This window comes from Malaya genurostris, chromosome 3 (genome assembly GCF_030247185.1).
Source record: "Malaya genurostris strain Urasoe2022 chromosome 3, Malgen_1.1, whole genome shotgun sequence".
Classification (NCBI taxonomy): Eukaryota; Metazoa; Arthropoda; class Insecta; order Diptera; family Culicidae; genus Malaya; species Malaya genurostris.
In genome coordinates, this window is record NC_080572.1 from 261,978,525 (window position 1) to 261,991,659 (window position 13,135).

The 13,135-nt window shown below is 35.4% G+C and overlaps 1 protein-coding gene across 26 annotated transcripts in view; it reads left to right on the plus strand.

Annotated features, from left to right (window-relative positions):
- LOC131438950 (potassium voltage-gated channel subfamily KQT member 1) overlaps positions 1 to 13,135 on the plus strand; it is an 892,435-nt gene that overhangs the window by 382,767 nt on the left and 496,533 nt on the right. Inside the window, exon 1 of one of the 26 annotated variants that reach the window (XM_058609381.1) lies at positions 2,166 to 2,182. The exons of the other annotated variants lie outside the window; for them this stretch is intronic. Coding sequence (XP_058465364.1) covers positions 2,169 to 2,182 — 14 coding nt within the window. The 5' untranslated portion in view covers positions 2,166 to 2,168. Of the gene's footprint in view, positions 1 to 2,165; positions 2,183 to 13,135 lie in introns of those variants that run through there. 26 annotated transcript variants of the gene reach the window in all.

Below are 13,135 nucleotides of genomic sequence, written 5' to 3' on the forward strand. Positions count from 1 at the left end.
CATAACTCTAAAAGTAAACATCCGACCTCAAAACTTAAACCCGGTCCAGTAATCTCTGAGATGTCGACCTCTTTGTTAACAAACTCAAATGCATACACAAATATTTGCTCAGTTCGTCGAGCTGAGTCAATTATTATATGAAACTCGACCCTCTGGACTTAGGATTTTTTTTAAGTTGTAGCGAGTTCTATGCCTTATTTTTATATTTATATAAAAGAATTAGACTTATGTAAATTTTTAGACACAAATCTTCAAATAACTAGAGGAACGTGCCCCTTGAGCCAATTAGTTCTGGCCCTTTACATGGAAATGGTAACCCTTATAGCAAAATAAAAAAATACTGATCTAATAATATTTCTGAGAGGTCGTATATCCTTTTTGTCTTTCTCATATAGAAAGGTTATGCAATAACTGTGAAAACCGACTTTTGAACCGAGGCCCGGAAGGCCGAGTGTCATATACCATTCAACTCAGTTCTTCGAGTACGCAAAATGTCTGTGTGTGTATGTGTGTATGTAACGTTTCATGCACTTTTCTTGAAGATGGCTAAACCGACTTTCACAAACTTAGCTTCAAATGAAATGTCTTGTGATCCCATACAAAATACCTGAATATTATTTTGATCCGACTTCCGGTTCCGGAATTATGGGGTAATGAAAAAAAATGAAAATATATGTTTTAACTTTTCTCATAGATGGCGCAACCGATTTTCACAAACTTAGGTTCAAATGAAAGGTACTGTGGTGCCATACGTAATTCATGAATTGCATGCGGATCCGACTTCTGGATCCGGAAATATAGGGTAAAGTGTGTTAAAAAATTTCTACCATCACTGAATGGGCGGAAAACAGTAAAAAAATTCTAAATCGACCTCAAATCTTCTCCAATTGATAGTTTTTATCAGTAGATGGTCAAACAAACCGATTTCGGTTATTCCTTTAAGAATCGAAGAAAATTATTTTGAAGAATACCACAGTATTATATATGATAGTATGATTGATATGAGAAAGGCACCATTACACCATTAGGTGAATTAAAACAGATTTTTCAATACACTTACTTACCTAATTTTATTTAAATGACTTTAAATTGTATTGTTTCGTCATGGTATATATACATGTGTCGATTACTTGCCATCTGCAATCAGACCGAAAATTTCTCGATAATGATTGAATCCATTTAATGCAAACATTGCAATGAGGCGGGGCAGGTCGATGGAACGATGACCTCGAAACACAATTTTGTCTGAATTCGACATGCATCGTTGGAACTCTATTGGCCTACTTCACTACAGAACACTGGTAAACAAAACGTAAGTAAACTTGTTATTTCTATAAACCGCTACCGAACATGTGTCATTTTTTAATAATAGCAGGATTTTACCAATCGATTAAGAATTTTTGAATCGGAGGCAATATTTTACAGTCTGGTTTTTAGGCAAAAAATGACATTAAAAGCAGAAAATGACAGTCAAATTCGAGAAAACACTAGAATCGCGATAAGTGCCATTTACGCAATGCGTTTCGAGACCGTGTTCCTTTGTACACTCTAAAAAAAACGGAAATGAAGTATGCTGACATACATTAAAATAAATACATTAAAAAGTCGGTATCGTTTGTCAAGAAGTGGGTTCAATGATTTAAAGAGTCAAAAACCACCAATTTCAATCCTGTATTGTTCTCACGTGTCCCAAGATGGTTGAAATCTACAAAAATATCTCTAATACCGACTGCCGAGAAACATTTCGATCCCAAAAACCGCAGCAGGCTCTGTACTGAATGGAAACGGGAAAAAATGCATTAGGACAAATTGTGATTGGGCTTCGCAATCGTCTTATGCAAATCCTATCGAAAATGTCTGGGCCTAAGTCAAACAGAAGCTTTGTGGTAGAGTTGTTTACACTTTTGAAATCGCTTTCCCGACAAATTCACCGAAAATTTTGTGGAAAGTAATTGATGCTGGTGTTGATTGAACTGACTATTGAAATTGAAAGCGCATTACCTCAAAATGTATTTAATGTATAAGTAAAAAACTATTATTAAATAAACTATTCTAAAATTATTAATAGACTGCAAGTGCATTCTATAGACGTAAACTTATTTTCGTAATATATACTAAGTATTTACACCAATTTTTTTCTTTAATTTTTCAGGTACGAAGAGTGTTCAATGTATATCAACAGGTAAAACTCACCCATATTTGGTTAAATTTTAAAACACCCTGGAAATCGATTTATACCTCGGGTTTAGTATCCGACTTGTTGTTCTATACCCTAGTAAAAAGCTAAATCCGAAATTCCACCTTCCGGATTGACGACTTTATGGTTATTTAATGTGTTCCATTCATCTTTCTATCAGCTGACGTGAAAAGAGAGCGCATTGAAAATAATAAAACTCCTACGTACCCTTCCAGGAAAATCATTTACTCTGTTCAGTTCAAGCTAATGATCGTACCGGGAAATTTATGCTGCGGAAAGTTTTGATACAAAAATTTTATTCGAATAACGTTGTTCAGAGAAAATGTGTTTAACTGGATATAACCTACGCTGACTGGCACCGTCGGACAGTCGTAAAATCTGATCGATTTTTTGTGTGCGTTGTTGTATTTCAGGTCAGCTGACCAAATTTCCCGTAGCATTCGCCATTGATGCCGATAAAGTAGCTGTTGTGATTCAATGGAATGTGCAATAATTTTGTTTTTGTTACTCCCACACGTAAAAAAGCAAAGATAATTACAGGGGAATGTAAATGAATGTTTTTCGAATCGACTATTTTAATGAAAAGCCCCATCGATGTTGAGCTGAATTAAGATGCTGTGATTTTTCAACTAAGGAAACTTTTGAAAACTGGACTTGATACGTTTTCAGAAATTATTATTAAAAAATGTGTATGAAAGTGAACATAAAATTACAAAATATATACATTTGTTATACAAAATATATAGATTGTGAAGATTGGCCTAGAAAAGATTAACATGTCTTTGTCTTAAGCTTTTATTACCAAGGACTATCATTTTTTCAGCAAAGTGGGAATTCCTTTCAGCTCGTTATTTTCACATTTGGCAAACAATTGCAACTTCTGACTTTACGATCTCCGTACAAAATGAAAATTAAAGATTCCAAAACGAATCCTTACGAGTACGGCTTCAATGGCCCCAACCGAAAATACGTTCATTGAATTTCGGTGCTTTGGTTTTTCATGCGTTCCGAAGCACTCCATATAAAATTCATAGCACAACGCGTACGATCATTTGGTTCGTTTATTCTAGTTATGACGGATAATTCAACCTCCTATTTTCCCCATATGACATTAGAAGCGACGCGTGACCGGCATAACCCGTACGGGCGACCTTCGACTCGTTCTGGCTGTCAAGTTCACTCGACTGGATATACGGCGTCGTTTTTGTTGTTGTTGTTGTTGTTCGCATCAAAGTAGGTGGTCCCCTTTATGCTCATTTTAGAGCCGGGTTGACCATCTTATTTCGTCATATTTCTACCCTAGTAAGGGTTTTGCCATGACCGAAACGGTAACGGCTGAAAAAGGCCCGTTTCAGCAAAGTCCTAAATGAACCTTATTGGGCACATTCGATGAACAGAAGATTGATTTTCTCTTCCGCTGTCGAGAAGTGTAAGGACTTGATCCAACAGCTGCGGGGGGTTGTTTTGCGGTGAGAAAAAAAAACGCAAAAATCATATCGTGTATCAACAAGGCAAGAAAGGGAAGAAGAAGAAGCTTTCCCGTGATAATCGGCTTGTAAAAAACTTGTCCTAAGCAAAAGAGAAAGGGCAAAAGCGTACGTACAGATGAAGTTGCTAGGGAACATTTTTCCGGCACCGTGCTACCTATTAATGACGTTCGAAACTCAATTTATCAGCTGGAAAATAAAATGTCCGGCCCATTTGGGTGACATTTATCAGCTCGGTAACAAGCATAATGCGACGGAAAGAAGAAACCAATCTGAACTGCGAAGAAACAGCATGTCTTTTGTTCGAAGAGAGACACGGAAAAACATCGAATCTGACAAGTTTTCGGGTCGAGCAATTATGGCGTCGTGATGGCATACTTTCTACAGTATTTTATTGCAGGTACTTAGAAATAACAGCAATGAAAAATGATTTGGTATATAACTCTTAGACAAAAAATTCGAGTACTTAAACCCCTTGAAAGCGGCCTAATAATCACACAAACATTTAAATTCGATTCAACACATATCTTCTGCTGAGTTTAAGGCCATTTTCCAATGAAAAACGTACGAGAAGTGAAAAAATGGGATAACAAGTCACCAGATTTCACATACTCCAATTTGAATGAAATTTTGCCCACATAGTAAAACATTTGTTTTCAGCGATAAATAGATAGATTTTGATGTGGAACACATCTTTATTTTCTATATAGGGGTGCAAATCAGAAACTCAAGGAAAAATACAAGTAGAAATGTGGTCAGGCTTTAAACACTTACAGCTCAGTCTATTTTGTATCAATTATTAATATTATTTCATTATTTTATTGGAAATATTTCTAAGATTCGTTTTGAATGTAATTTCCATTAAACATGATTGAAATTTTGATTAGTAGCGAGCAGTGTCCTATTTTGTCTACTAAAAATCTCCAGCATATCGGATTTCCCTGCCATAGACGACGGTTTTGAAGGAGTAAGCGATATATCAAAGGGAAAGTATCGCTCTGATTGGTCAATATATGAAAAAGCGAAGCTGTTGGAAGCACGCGAATCTATAAATAGAAGCGAAATTATAGCTAACTTTTAAGTCCTACGCGTAGCATGCTAGAGGTAGGTTGTTGCTAAACAGCAAGACAAAAAGTGCCATAAAACGATTTGAAGCTTTAATTGGTATGCTCTGATCTTGTGGCATGCAAGTTCGGATGAAATTTCATGTTATGTCGTTTCGTCTGAGAAATTTAAAACTACCCCAGAGTAAATTTGCTTAAGAATAATTTCGAATTTACATAAGATGAACTCGATTGATAATGAGAAAAAGTTTATCGTTTCAACAGAAGTCGAAGAATGGTAGAGAAACTTAACGCTATAAAAATAATTGCTTGCATACAAAACTTGACCACAAGCTTGGCGAAAAAAAGCTCAAGTTCGAAATCCGTATAGCAAGTATGTACAAACATATAATTGCATACATTTGGGATATTGGTGTAATTTTGTCGGCTATAAAACATACACAAATCATGATAAACAATGTTCGGTGTTGGTTCCTAATCAAGATCAATCTGAGTAGGCTCTTGTGCAATTGCGGATTCAAAAGTTTGACGATTTATTGAACTGTTTGATTGTAGATCATTAGAAATTTTGGTTGCCTTGTTCCACATCAATGGCTCGAACAACCCCATGGAGCTGATCCTTGTATTTTTTTATCGAAAAATTCTGTTCAGCGACGATGCTCATTTCTGGTTGAATTGATACGTCAACAAGCAAAATTGCCGCATCTGGAGTTAAGATCAGCCAGAAGCGTTTCAAGATGCACCAATGCATCCCAAAAAAGTTACTGTTTGGTGTGGATTATGGGCCGGTGGCAACATCGGACCGTACTTGTTCAGGGGCGACGATGGGCGGAACGTTACTGTGAATGGCAAGTGCTACCGTATTGGATATGCCTGACATGTGGTTTAAACAAGAACCACATCTCATACGGCACGCGAAACATTGACCAAAATTGAGAGCAGCCTCCGGTTATCTCACGTTTTGAGCCCGTCAATTGGCCGCCTAGATCATGTGATTTAACTTCTTTGCACTATTTATTGTGAAGCCATTTTAAGGTTGATGTCTACAAGGAGAAACCAGCAACGGTTGATGCACTGGAAGGTAATACTGAAGCGTTTATTCGTTCAATACTGGTCGATGTGTTGGAGAGAGTGTGCCAAAATTGGACCTTGAGCGGAACCGCGGCCAGCATTTGTTCTATCGATTCCAAAATCATTCTATCAATTTTCTCAATTTTTTTGTGAAATTAAAATTCTATACCTCTTAAAAAATCAACTTTCATAAGTATGATTGAATGAAAAAAATACATTCTACTATTACCTTCTACTTGACGAGATGTATCGTTAAATTCGAGTCCCCTAGTACGATCGTGTAGCTACACTGTGCTACTGACACCGGCAAAGCTTTTCCGTTTTAAAATTATAACCGTTTCAATCAAGAATACACTCTTAGAAAAAATGAAATTTACGCTTTACGTAAATTGATAACACAAGATTACATCTACCAACATGTGAAAAAAAAATTTGCGTCTTTATCGATGTAAGCTTCAGCTAAATTACCTGTGAAGTTATTTATTTGACTTATCTTTACATGCATTAAATTGTGTATGTCTTTTCATTTCATATTTTTCGCTTCTCCCACACATTTGGAAAAATCATGTAAATTTACGTCGTCATAGATGCACATGAAGAAAGTGTCGTAAGTCACAAAATTTACATTTCAAAGCATGTAAAGATAAGTCATATCTTTAACTTCACAGTTAATCAAGCCACTGAAACTCAAAAACTATTAAGCTCATCGAAATGGTTAGAAGTAGATATAGGAAATCAAGCGGGCACTAAAAAAACTATGCACAAAAAAAAGTTCCATGTTTTCGCGGGAATTAATTCTAACTGAAAATTGTGCCGTTTTAACAAACCTTCACATACAAGAACAGTGATTCTAAATTATATACACTATATCGGTTTTAATGGGTTCTTTGCAGCACGCATTAATTACATGAATTCGATATAGTAGAAATTATGCCACTAAAGACTGTCCCAGAAAGCATGGACGCGCTTTGATTTCGCTGTAAATAATTCACAAGTGTCAGATATTCAAATTTTATTCGATATACTGATAATATTAGACTACAACAACAGAATATTATTCTCAACATTTGCTACTTAGCCATTGTAGACTAGCTGGCGCAGCTTCTTGCGAACGTTCCTCATTAAATTCCGTACAGACTTCTTGGCGACAAGTTTTGACACTTTTTACAATCTTTTTCGAACTGTTGAATGGTTTCGCCTGCCGAGACATGTTTCCTAAGATGTGCCTTCGTTAATGCCCAAAATTCCTCAGTTGATCGAAGTTGTGGGCAATTTGGTGGATTCATGTCTTTTGGGACGAAAGTGACATTTTTGGTAGTATACCATTCTACCGTTGATTTCGCAGTAGTGGTGATGAAAGGTTTCTAAATCTTACCGCAGCTACAAATTGCTTGCCAGACCGTAGCTTTCTTACCAAATTTTTCGACTTCAATCGATGTCTCGGACTGGTTTAGCACTTGCCCATCTCGCACCGTATAATATTGTGGTCCCGGCAAGGATTTGTAATCGAGTTTCACGTAGGTTTCGTCGTCCATGATTATGCAGTTCAAATTTCCAGCAAGAATCGTATTGTACAGCTTTCGAACCCTCGGCCTGATCGATGCTTCTTGTTTCGGACTACGTTTTGGTTGTTTCTGATTCTTATAGGTTCGAAGATTCAAACGTACTTAAGCACGAAGAACATTTGACTTCGAAGTGCCCACTTTTTTGGCCACATCCCGAACTGAAACCTCCTTCTTTTGCTCGAACGCCTTCAGTATGCGTTTATCCAACTGAGGGTTAGCAGGACCTTTTTTTCGAGCCGTTTTCGGTTTATCCTCAAAGGTGTTATCCTCACCGAACTTCCTGATTGCATTTCGCGCGGCTTTTTCACTTACTTATTCCATTTTTGCTATCTTTCTCAGTGACAGTCCGCGTTCTGTGTACCATTTGTACACAATTTTTCGACGTTGTTCTGCTGAAAGTCCACGCATTTCCAAACAAACTAATGAAAACGAATAAACAACAGCACAAGTGGTTAGAGAAGAGTGTAAATAACAGCACGCAGCCATAAAAATTGACAGATTCGGAACCATTACGAAATGGCAGCGGTTTTTGGTTGCGTCCATACTTTTTGGTACAGTCTTTATTAAAACCAAATGACACGAATTAAATGTACAATTACCTAAAACTTTCTAAGACTATGCGATTAAACAATAGTTTTAGTACTTCGAATGTATTCTCTAACCAACTCGGAAACTCCTACCTCTACGAGAAGGTAAATTATGAGTAAATTTATTGTCCTTTAACTTTACAATAATATTTTACTCGGCCGTCTTGAACTAGTTTTAAATTTGATCAGTATTAGCGACGAAAACAGATTGGAAAAATGACATGCGAGTACAGCTATGTAATGAAAACCGCGAAAAAGTTACCGCAGAGACGGGACTTGAACCCGCAGGTATCCTCTATGCGGGGAAATCGTTTTTGCCAACTAAACTACCCTGCATGTGGAAATACATGAAGAAAGAGTCTTATTGAACAAAAGAACCGAACATGCTTCACTTTGCTCGGGCGCTACGCCGTTCAGTTATAGTCATATCTCTATGGCAACCCCTCCACCAGCAATATTTTATTGTTCGAATAATTATAACATAAAACATTCGAAGATTTGCACATGCATATAAATCGTTTTAGCTGTAACATGTTAAATTTAATTAGTATCTAACGGAGAAAACAGATTGGAGAAATGAGATTCGAATGCAACTATGAAATGAAAACCGTGAAAATGTTACCGCAGAGATGGTACTCGAACTCGTAGCTCCTAGCCAGGAGAATTGTATTGTCAATTAAACTACCATACATATGAAAACACATGAAGAGACGGCCCAATTGACTAGACGAACCAAGCATGCTTCGCTTTACTTCGCCACCAAAGCATTCAATTAAAGTCCTATCTCTAAGGAAACACATCCAACAGAAAATCAACACACACCACATCACATGTCTGTCTTCAGTTCTACTTTGCCTTCAGATAAAAAAGGAGGATTTAATTCACCCTTTCTTTCGTATATGAACATGTATTCAATGACAAGATAAAGCAACTTTAACTTTGGATCAAACCCAGGTGGGCTGCGTGGAAGGCATCGATTAACCCATCACGCTATACCCGCCCCCAAAAACTTATATTTAATTAACGCATTATAATGAGCTAAAAATTTTTTTCAATTTTTTTCAGACCACTTTTTTTAAATACTAGCACGTAGAAAGCATACATAGAATAACACCCGAAAAACTGTGCGCAGTTTTAAATGTAAACCGTGGCAAAACACCTGAACTCCACCCATATATTTGAACGAAAAGTTGAGAGCTTATTAGCACCGTTTGAAACATTTTACTAAATGACATTTGACAACTTCTTCATCTTGCGAAACATTCCGAAACTCACTCATATAACATTTCAGGAGAACTTCGAGAGTCATTAATAATCACTATAATTTTTATTGGTTTTTTATTACAAGAAAAATCTACAGAAACATTATAATTTCCCTTTGCATTCATTGATCATTGAACCTTCCTATCACATAAGACACAGTTGTATCACAGAGAACAGACATCCGAGTAGAGATTCCAATGTGTGTAAGAAATTTATTGGTTATTTGACAAGGTGATAACCAAGAAACAATTCGCCTATAGAGGCGCTTCGAGCAACCCTGCAATTGTTTATGGGATCTTGCGTTGGAGCTTTCATACAATGGTAATTCATGCGTGCAATGTTGTACACAATGGTGATTTTCAATGAATTTTCATTTGTAAAAGCCTACAAAACTTCTTTTAAAAAGTTTGTACTAGCTTGGATGTCTGTTTTCTGTGGTTGTATTAACAATTCCAAACTTTTTAGCGATCTTCTGTTAAGGATTCTTTGGATATACTGCTGCCCAAATTTTTCCAAGGCAATTTCTTCTTTCGACTAGCAATTACTGCATGCAACTTGACAAAAAAATAATAATCTTGTCACTATGGATAAGATTTACTTTTATTTGCATTATTTTTATTCATGCGGTTCAAAAGTTAGTTTTAATTGAATATACGTGTCACGAATACTGCAAAAATTAGAAAAGTTAGTTTCATTAATTTTACAATTTTAGTGCATATCACCCAATAATTCCTGATCCAGAAGTTGGATGCAAATGAAATTCCGAAATTTTGCATGAGACAATAAGACCTTTCATTCGAATTTAAGTTTGTGAAAATCGGTTTAGCCATCTCCGAGAAAAGTGAGTGACATTATTTTCACATTTTTGGTGCATATCACCCACTAATTCCGGAATCGGAAGCCAGATCCAAAAGAAATTCAGTCGAATGGTATATGACAATCGGCCTTCCGGGCCTCGGTTTCAAAACAGGTTTTCTTATATTACTTAGATATTCATGAATCTCACAAGAGGATTCTTTCTCAAAATCCTATTTCAACTTCGAATAAAAATCAGAAAGTTAATTTGAGTATGAACTAACATAACCTTTTCAATTTGTAAATAATTATGTCAAATAAAAAAATTTTCTCTTTGGATCGTCGCTTTAAACACACTCTACCATATAGTTCCGGAACCAGAAGTCGGATTCGAATGATATTCAATAGAAGGGTTTACAAGATCTGTCATTTGAATCTAAGTTTGCAAAAATCAGTGAAGCCATCTCTGAGAAGAATGAGTGAGTTCCGTTCGGGAGTTTTTGATCAATATTTAACACTCCTAATACCAAGCCTAAAAAAGTTACGCGAAGCACCAAGCCTCAAAAAAGTTGGAACGGTAACTTTGAGCTATCATAGCTCAGTTGTTACTTGACCAATTTCGATAAATTGTTCACCCTCGAATTTTGTCAAGTTTGTAGATTATTTTAGGTATATCATTATTGACGATCTTTTAGGAAAAACTAATGAAAATCAGATTTTTCCCGCTCCAAGTTTTTTTTCAAGCTCAAAACGTGCCCTATCTGCATTCATGCGGCACCTGCATCGCGAATTGGATATTGAAAACTTTAACTTTACCGAGTCATAACTTTGTTGTTAGTCAACCGATCTTCAAAATATGTTCACCGTTGGAAAGGTAATACTTCCAGAAATAAAATGCACTGAAAAAAAAAACTAAAAATAGGGTTGTCTACCCAAAGTAATGATGAAAATTGTAAATAGATGACCTAAGAAAAGATGAGACTTTTTACAATGATCGTAAATATCTCGAAATTCAAAGCGATGACCTATATATTTTTATACATCATTCGATTGCTAGTGATACCAGCTACAATTTTTGCTCAACTACCATTCCTGCACAATCAAAAGAAAACATTAAACAATCGATGAATTTATAAATATATATGAATTTTTCATTTTTTTTTCACATGTTTGTATATAACTCAAAAATTAAAGCGATGACATGTACATTTTTTTTATTCAGAATATTGGAATCATTACCAGAATCAATGTATTGATGACCAAAATTATATAACCGTTCAAAGAATTTCAAGAAATTTGGTACAAATACAGAGAATTTCTATTATTGGGAAAATTTTGACAAACAACATGAAATCGAAACTTTTCAATTTTATGACATATATTTTTTCATGATTTTAGTTGGAAATTTATTATAAACAAAATTTACAAAAAAAAACTGAAACTTGGATTTCACTGAAAAATTTAAAAATTTTTGTAAATAACCTAAAACTCTAAAAATATTTATATTTTTGTATTGGACAAACGATCTAAACAATTTTTATGCACAACCCAAATGCAATTGATAACTACTAAAATTCTGATTTTGTTGTAGGTTTGCCGTAGAATCTCAAAAAATAGGTAAAAGATAGGAAGTTTTAAAATTTCCGAGTTAAATTGCATTGCACAGTGGTCCGGATCCACAATTTAGGGAGACAAAAACATTTGTGGCTTAACCTTATACTTTAGAGCTGTCTTCAAAACAAATGATCAGTGAAGATAAGATGTCGATGTACATGGTATTAGGGTGGCTCTTATTATTAAGGTGATCCAAAACTTATTTTCCGGATGTATTGAGATAGAGGACTGCATTCTTCGGCAAAATTGTAGATAAACTTATATCGAGCAGCTTTGCTGAGGACACCATAGTAGTATCTGCAACGGTTTTAGTGTTACAGCTATTTTTAAAGAGCAACTTAGAATGTTCCTAAAAAAATCAGATTTTTTGCTCTAGCTTTTATATTTTTCTCTTTTCGAATAGGTATCTTTGAACATAAAGATGAGTTTGTTAAAACCAATTTTTTAATGACTGGCGTATTCAGGTAGCGTTTTCAGAACCGAAGTTATGAGCAAAACTAGTTCAAAAACAGGTTATTTTGAAACTGCTATATCTAACATTGAGCAAACGTAAATTCGTTTCTTGTATTTGACAGAAAATATTTTCGAGCATGTTTGTAAAATAAGGCGGAGGAGATATTTTTTAAATTATTTTTATACATTGGGTTTTTTCATTGAAAAATATTCGCATTCTTCGGGGAATGCAGAATGGTGTCGCTTTTGTAAAATCTCTAAGGCCTCTCGGTGGTTGGAGGTTTTATCAACTGCATTTTGGCACCTGCAGATCGTTCAGCGTCCTTTCGGGGATGAAGAACGATTTATTTCTTTATGTTGAGTGCTGTTTTCTCACCTCACCTAATTCCCAATTCCCTTCCATGTTCCTTTTATCCTTCCCTTCCCATCAGGAAGTTGATTAGAAGCTACGGCAAAGCACAAATCTCCAAATAACTAGGGGAATATGCCACTTGAGCCAATTAGTTCTGATAACATAGGTGTAGGGTTTCATTCAGTAAAAAGCATTCAAACGAAGAGGTTGTTTTTCGAGACGAAGACAACTTTAAGCTGCAAAAAGATTGGTTGGTTGTTGCTAATCGCAAAGGCTGCTCAAAGCCAATATTCGGGGCGATTCCAGATTCATAAGTGGAACCTGAAATAGTGGAACTAACTTCACTGAGAAAGATGGCCTAACCGATTTGAGAACTGTTTCATTTTGTAGGTTACACTAGTTCATGCACTAGCTTTCATGTTTTTCAAAGATCAAACAAAACTTTTTGAAGAATACATTTTTTATATGAGAATAAAAGAGATATAAGAAAGGCATCATTTCACAACTAGGTGGATAAAATCAAGTTTTACTTAATTTTGTGTGATTTTTTGTGCTAAATTCAGAATTCTACTTTTTCTGAATTGTATACTAATAGAAAATTCAAAAAAATTTCGAACTATACATTCCGAAATAATTCTAAGTTTGTGATATTTAAATTTTAATATTCTATCGATTATAATTGATATT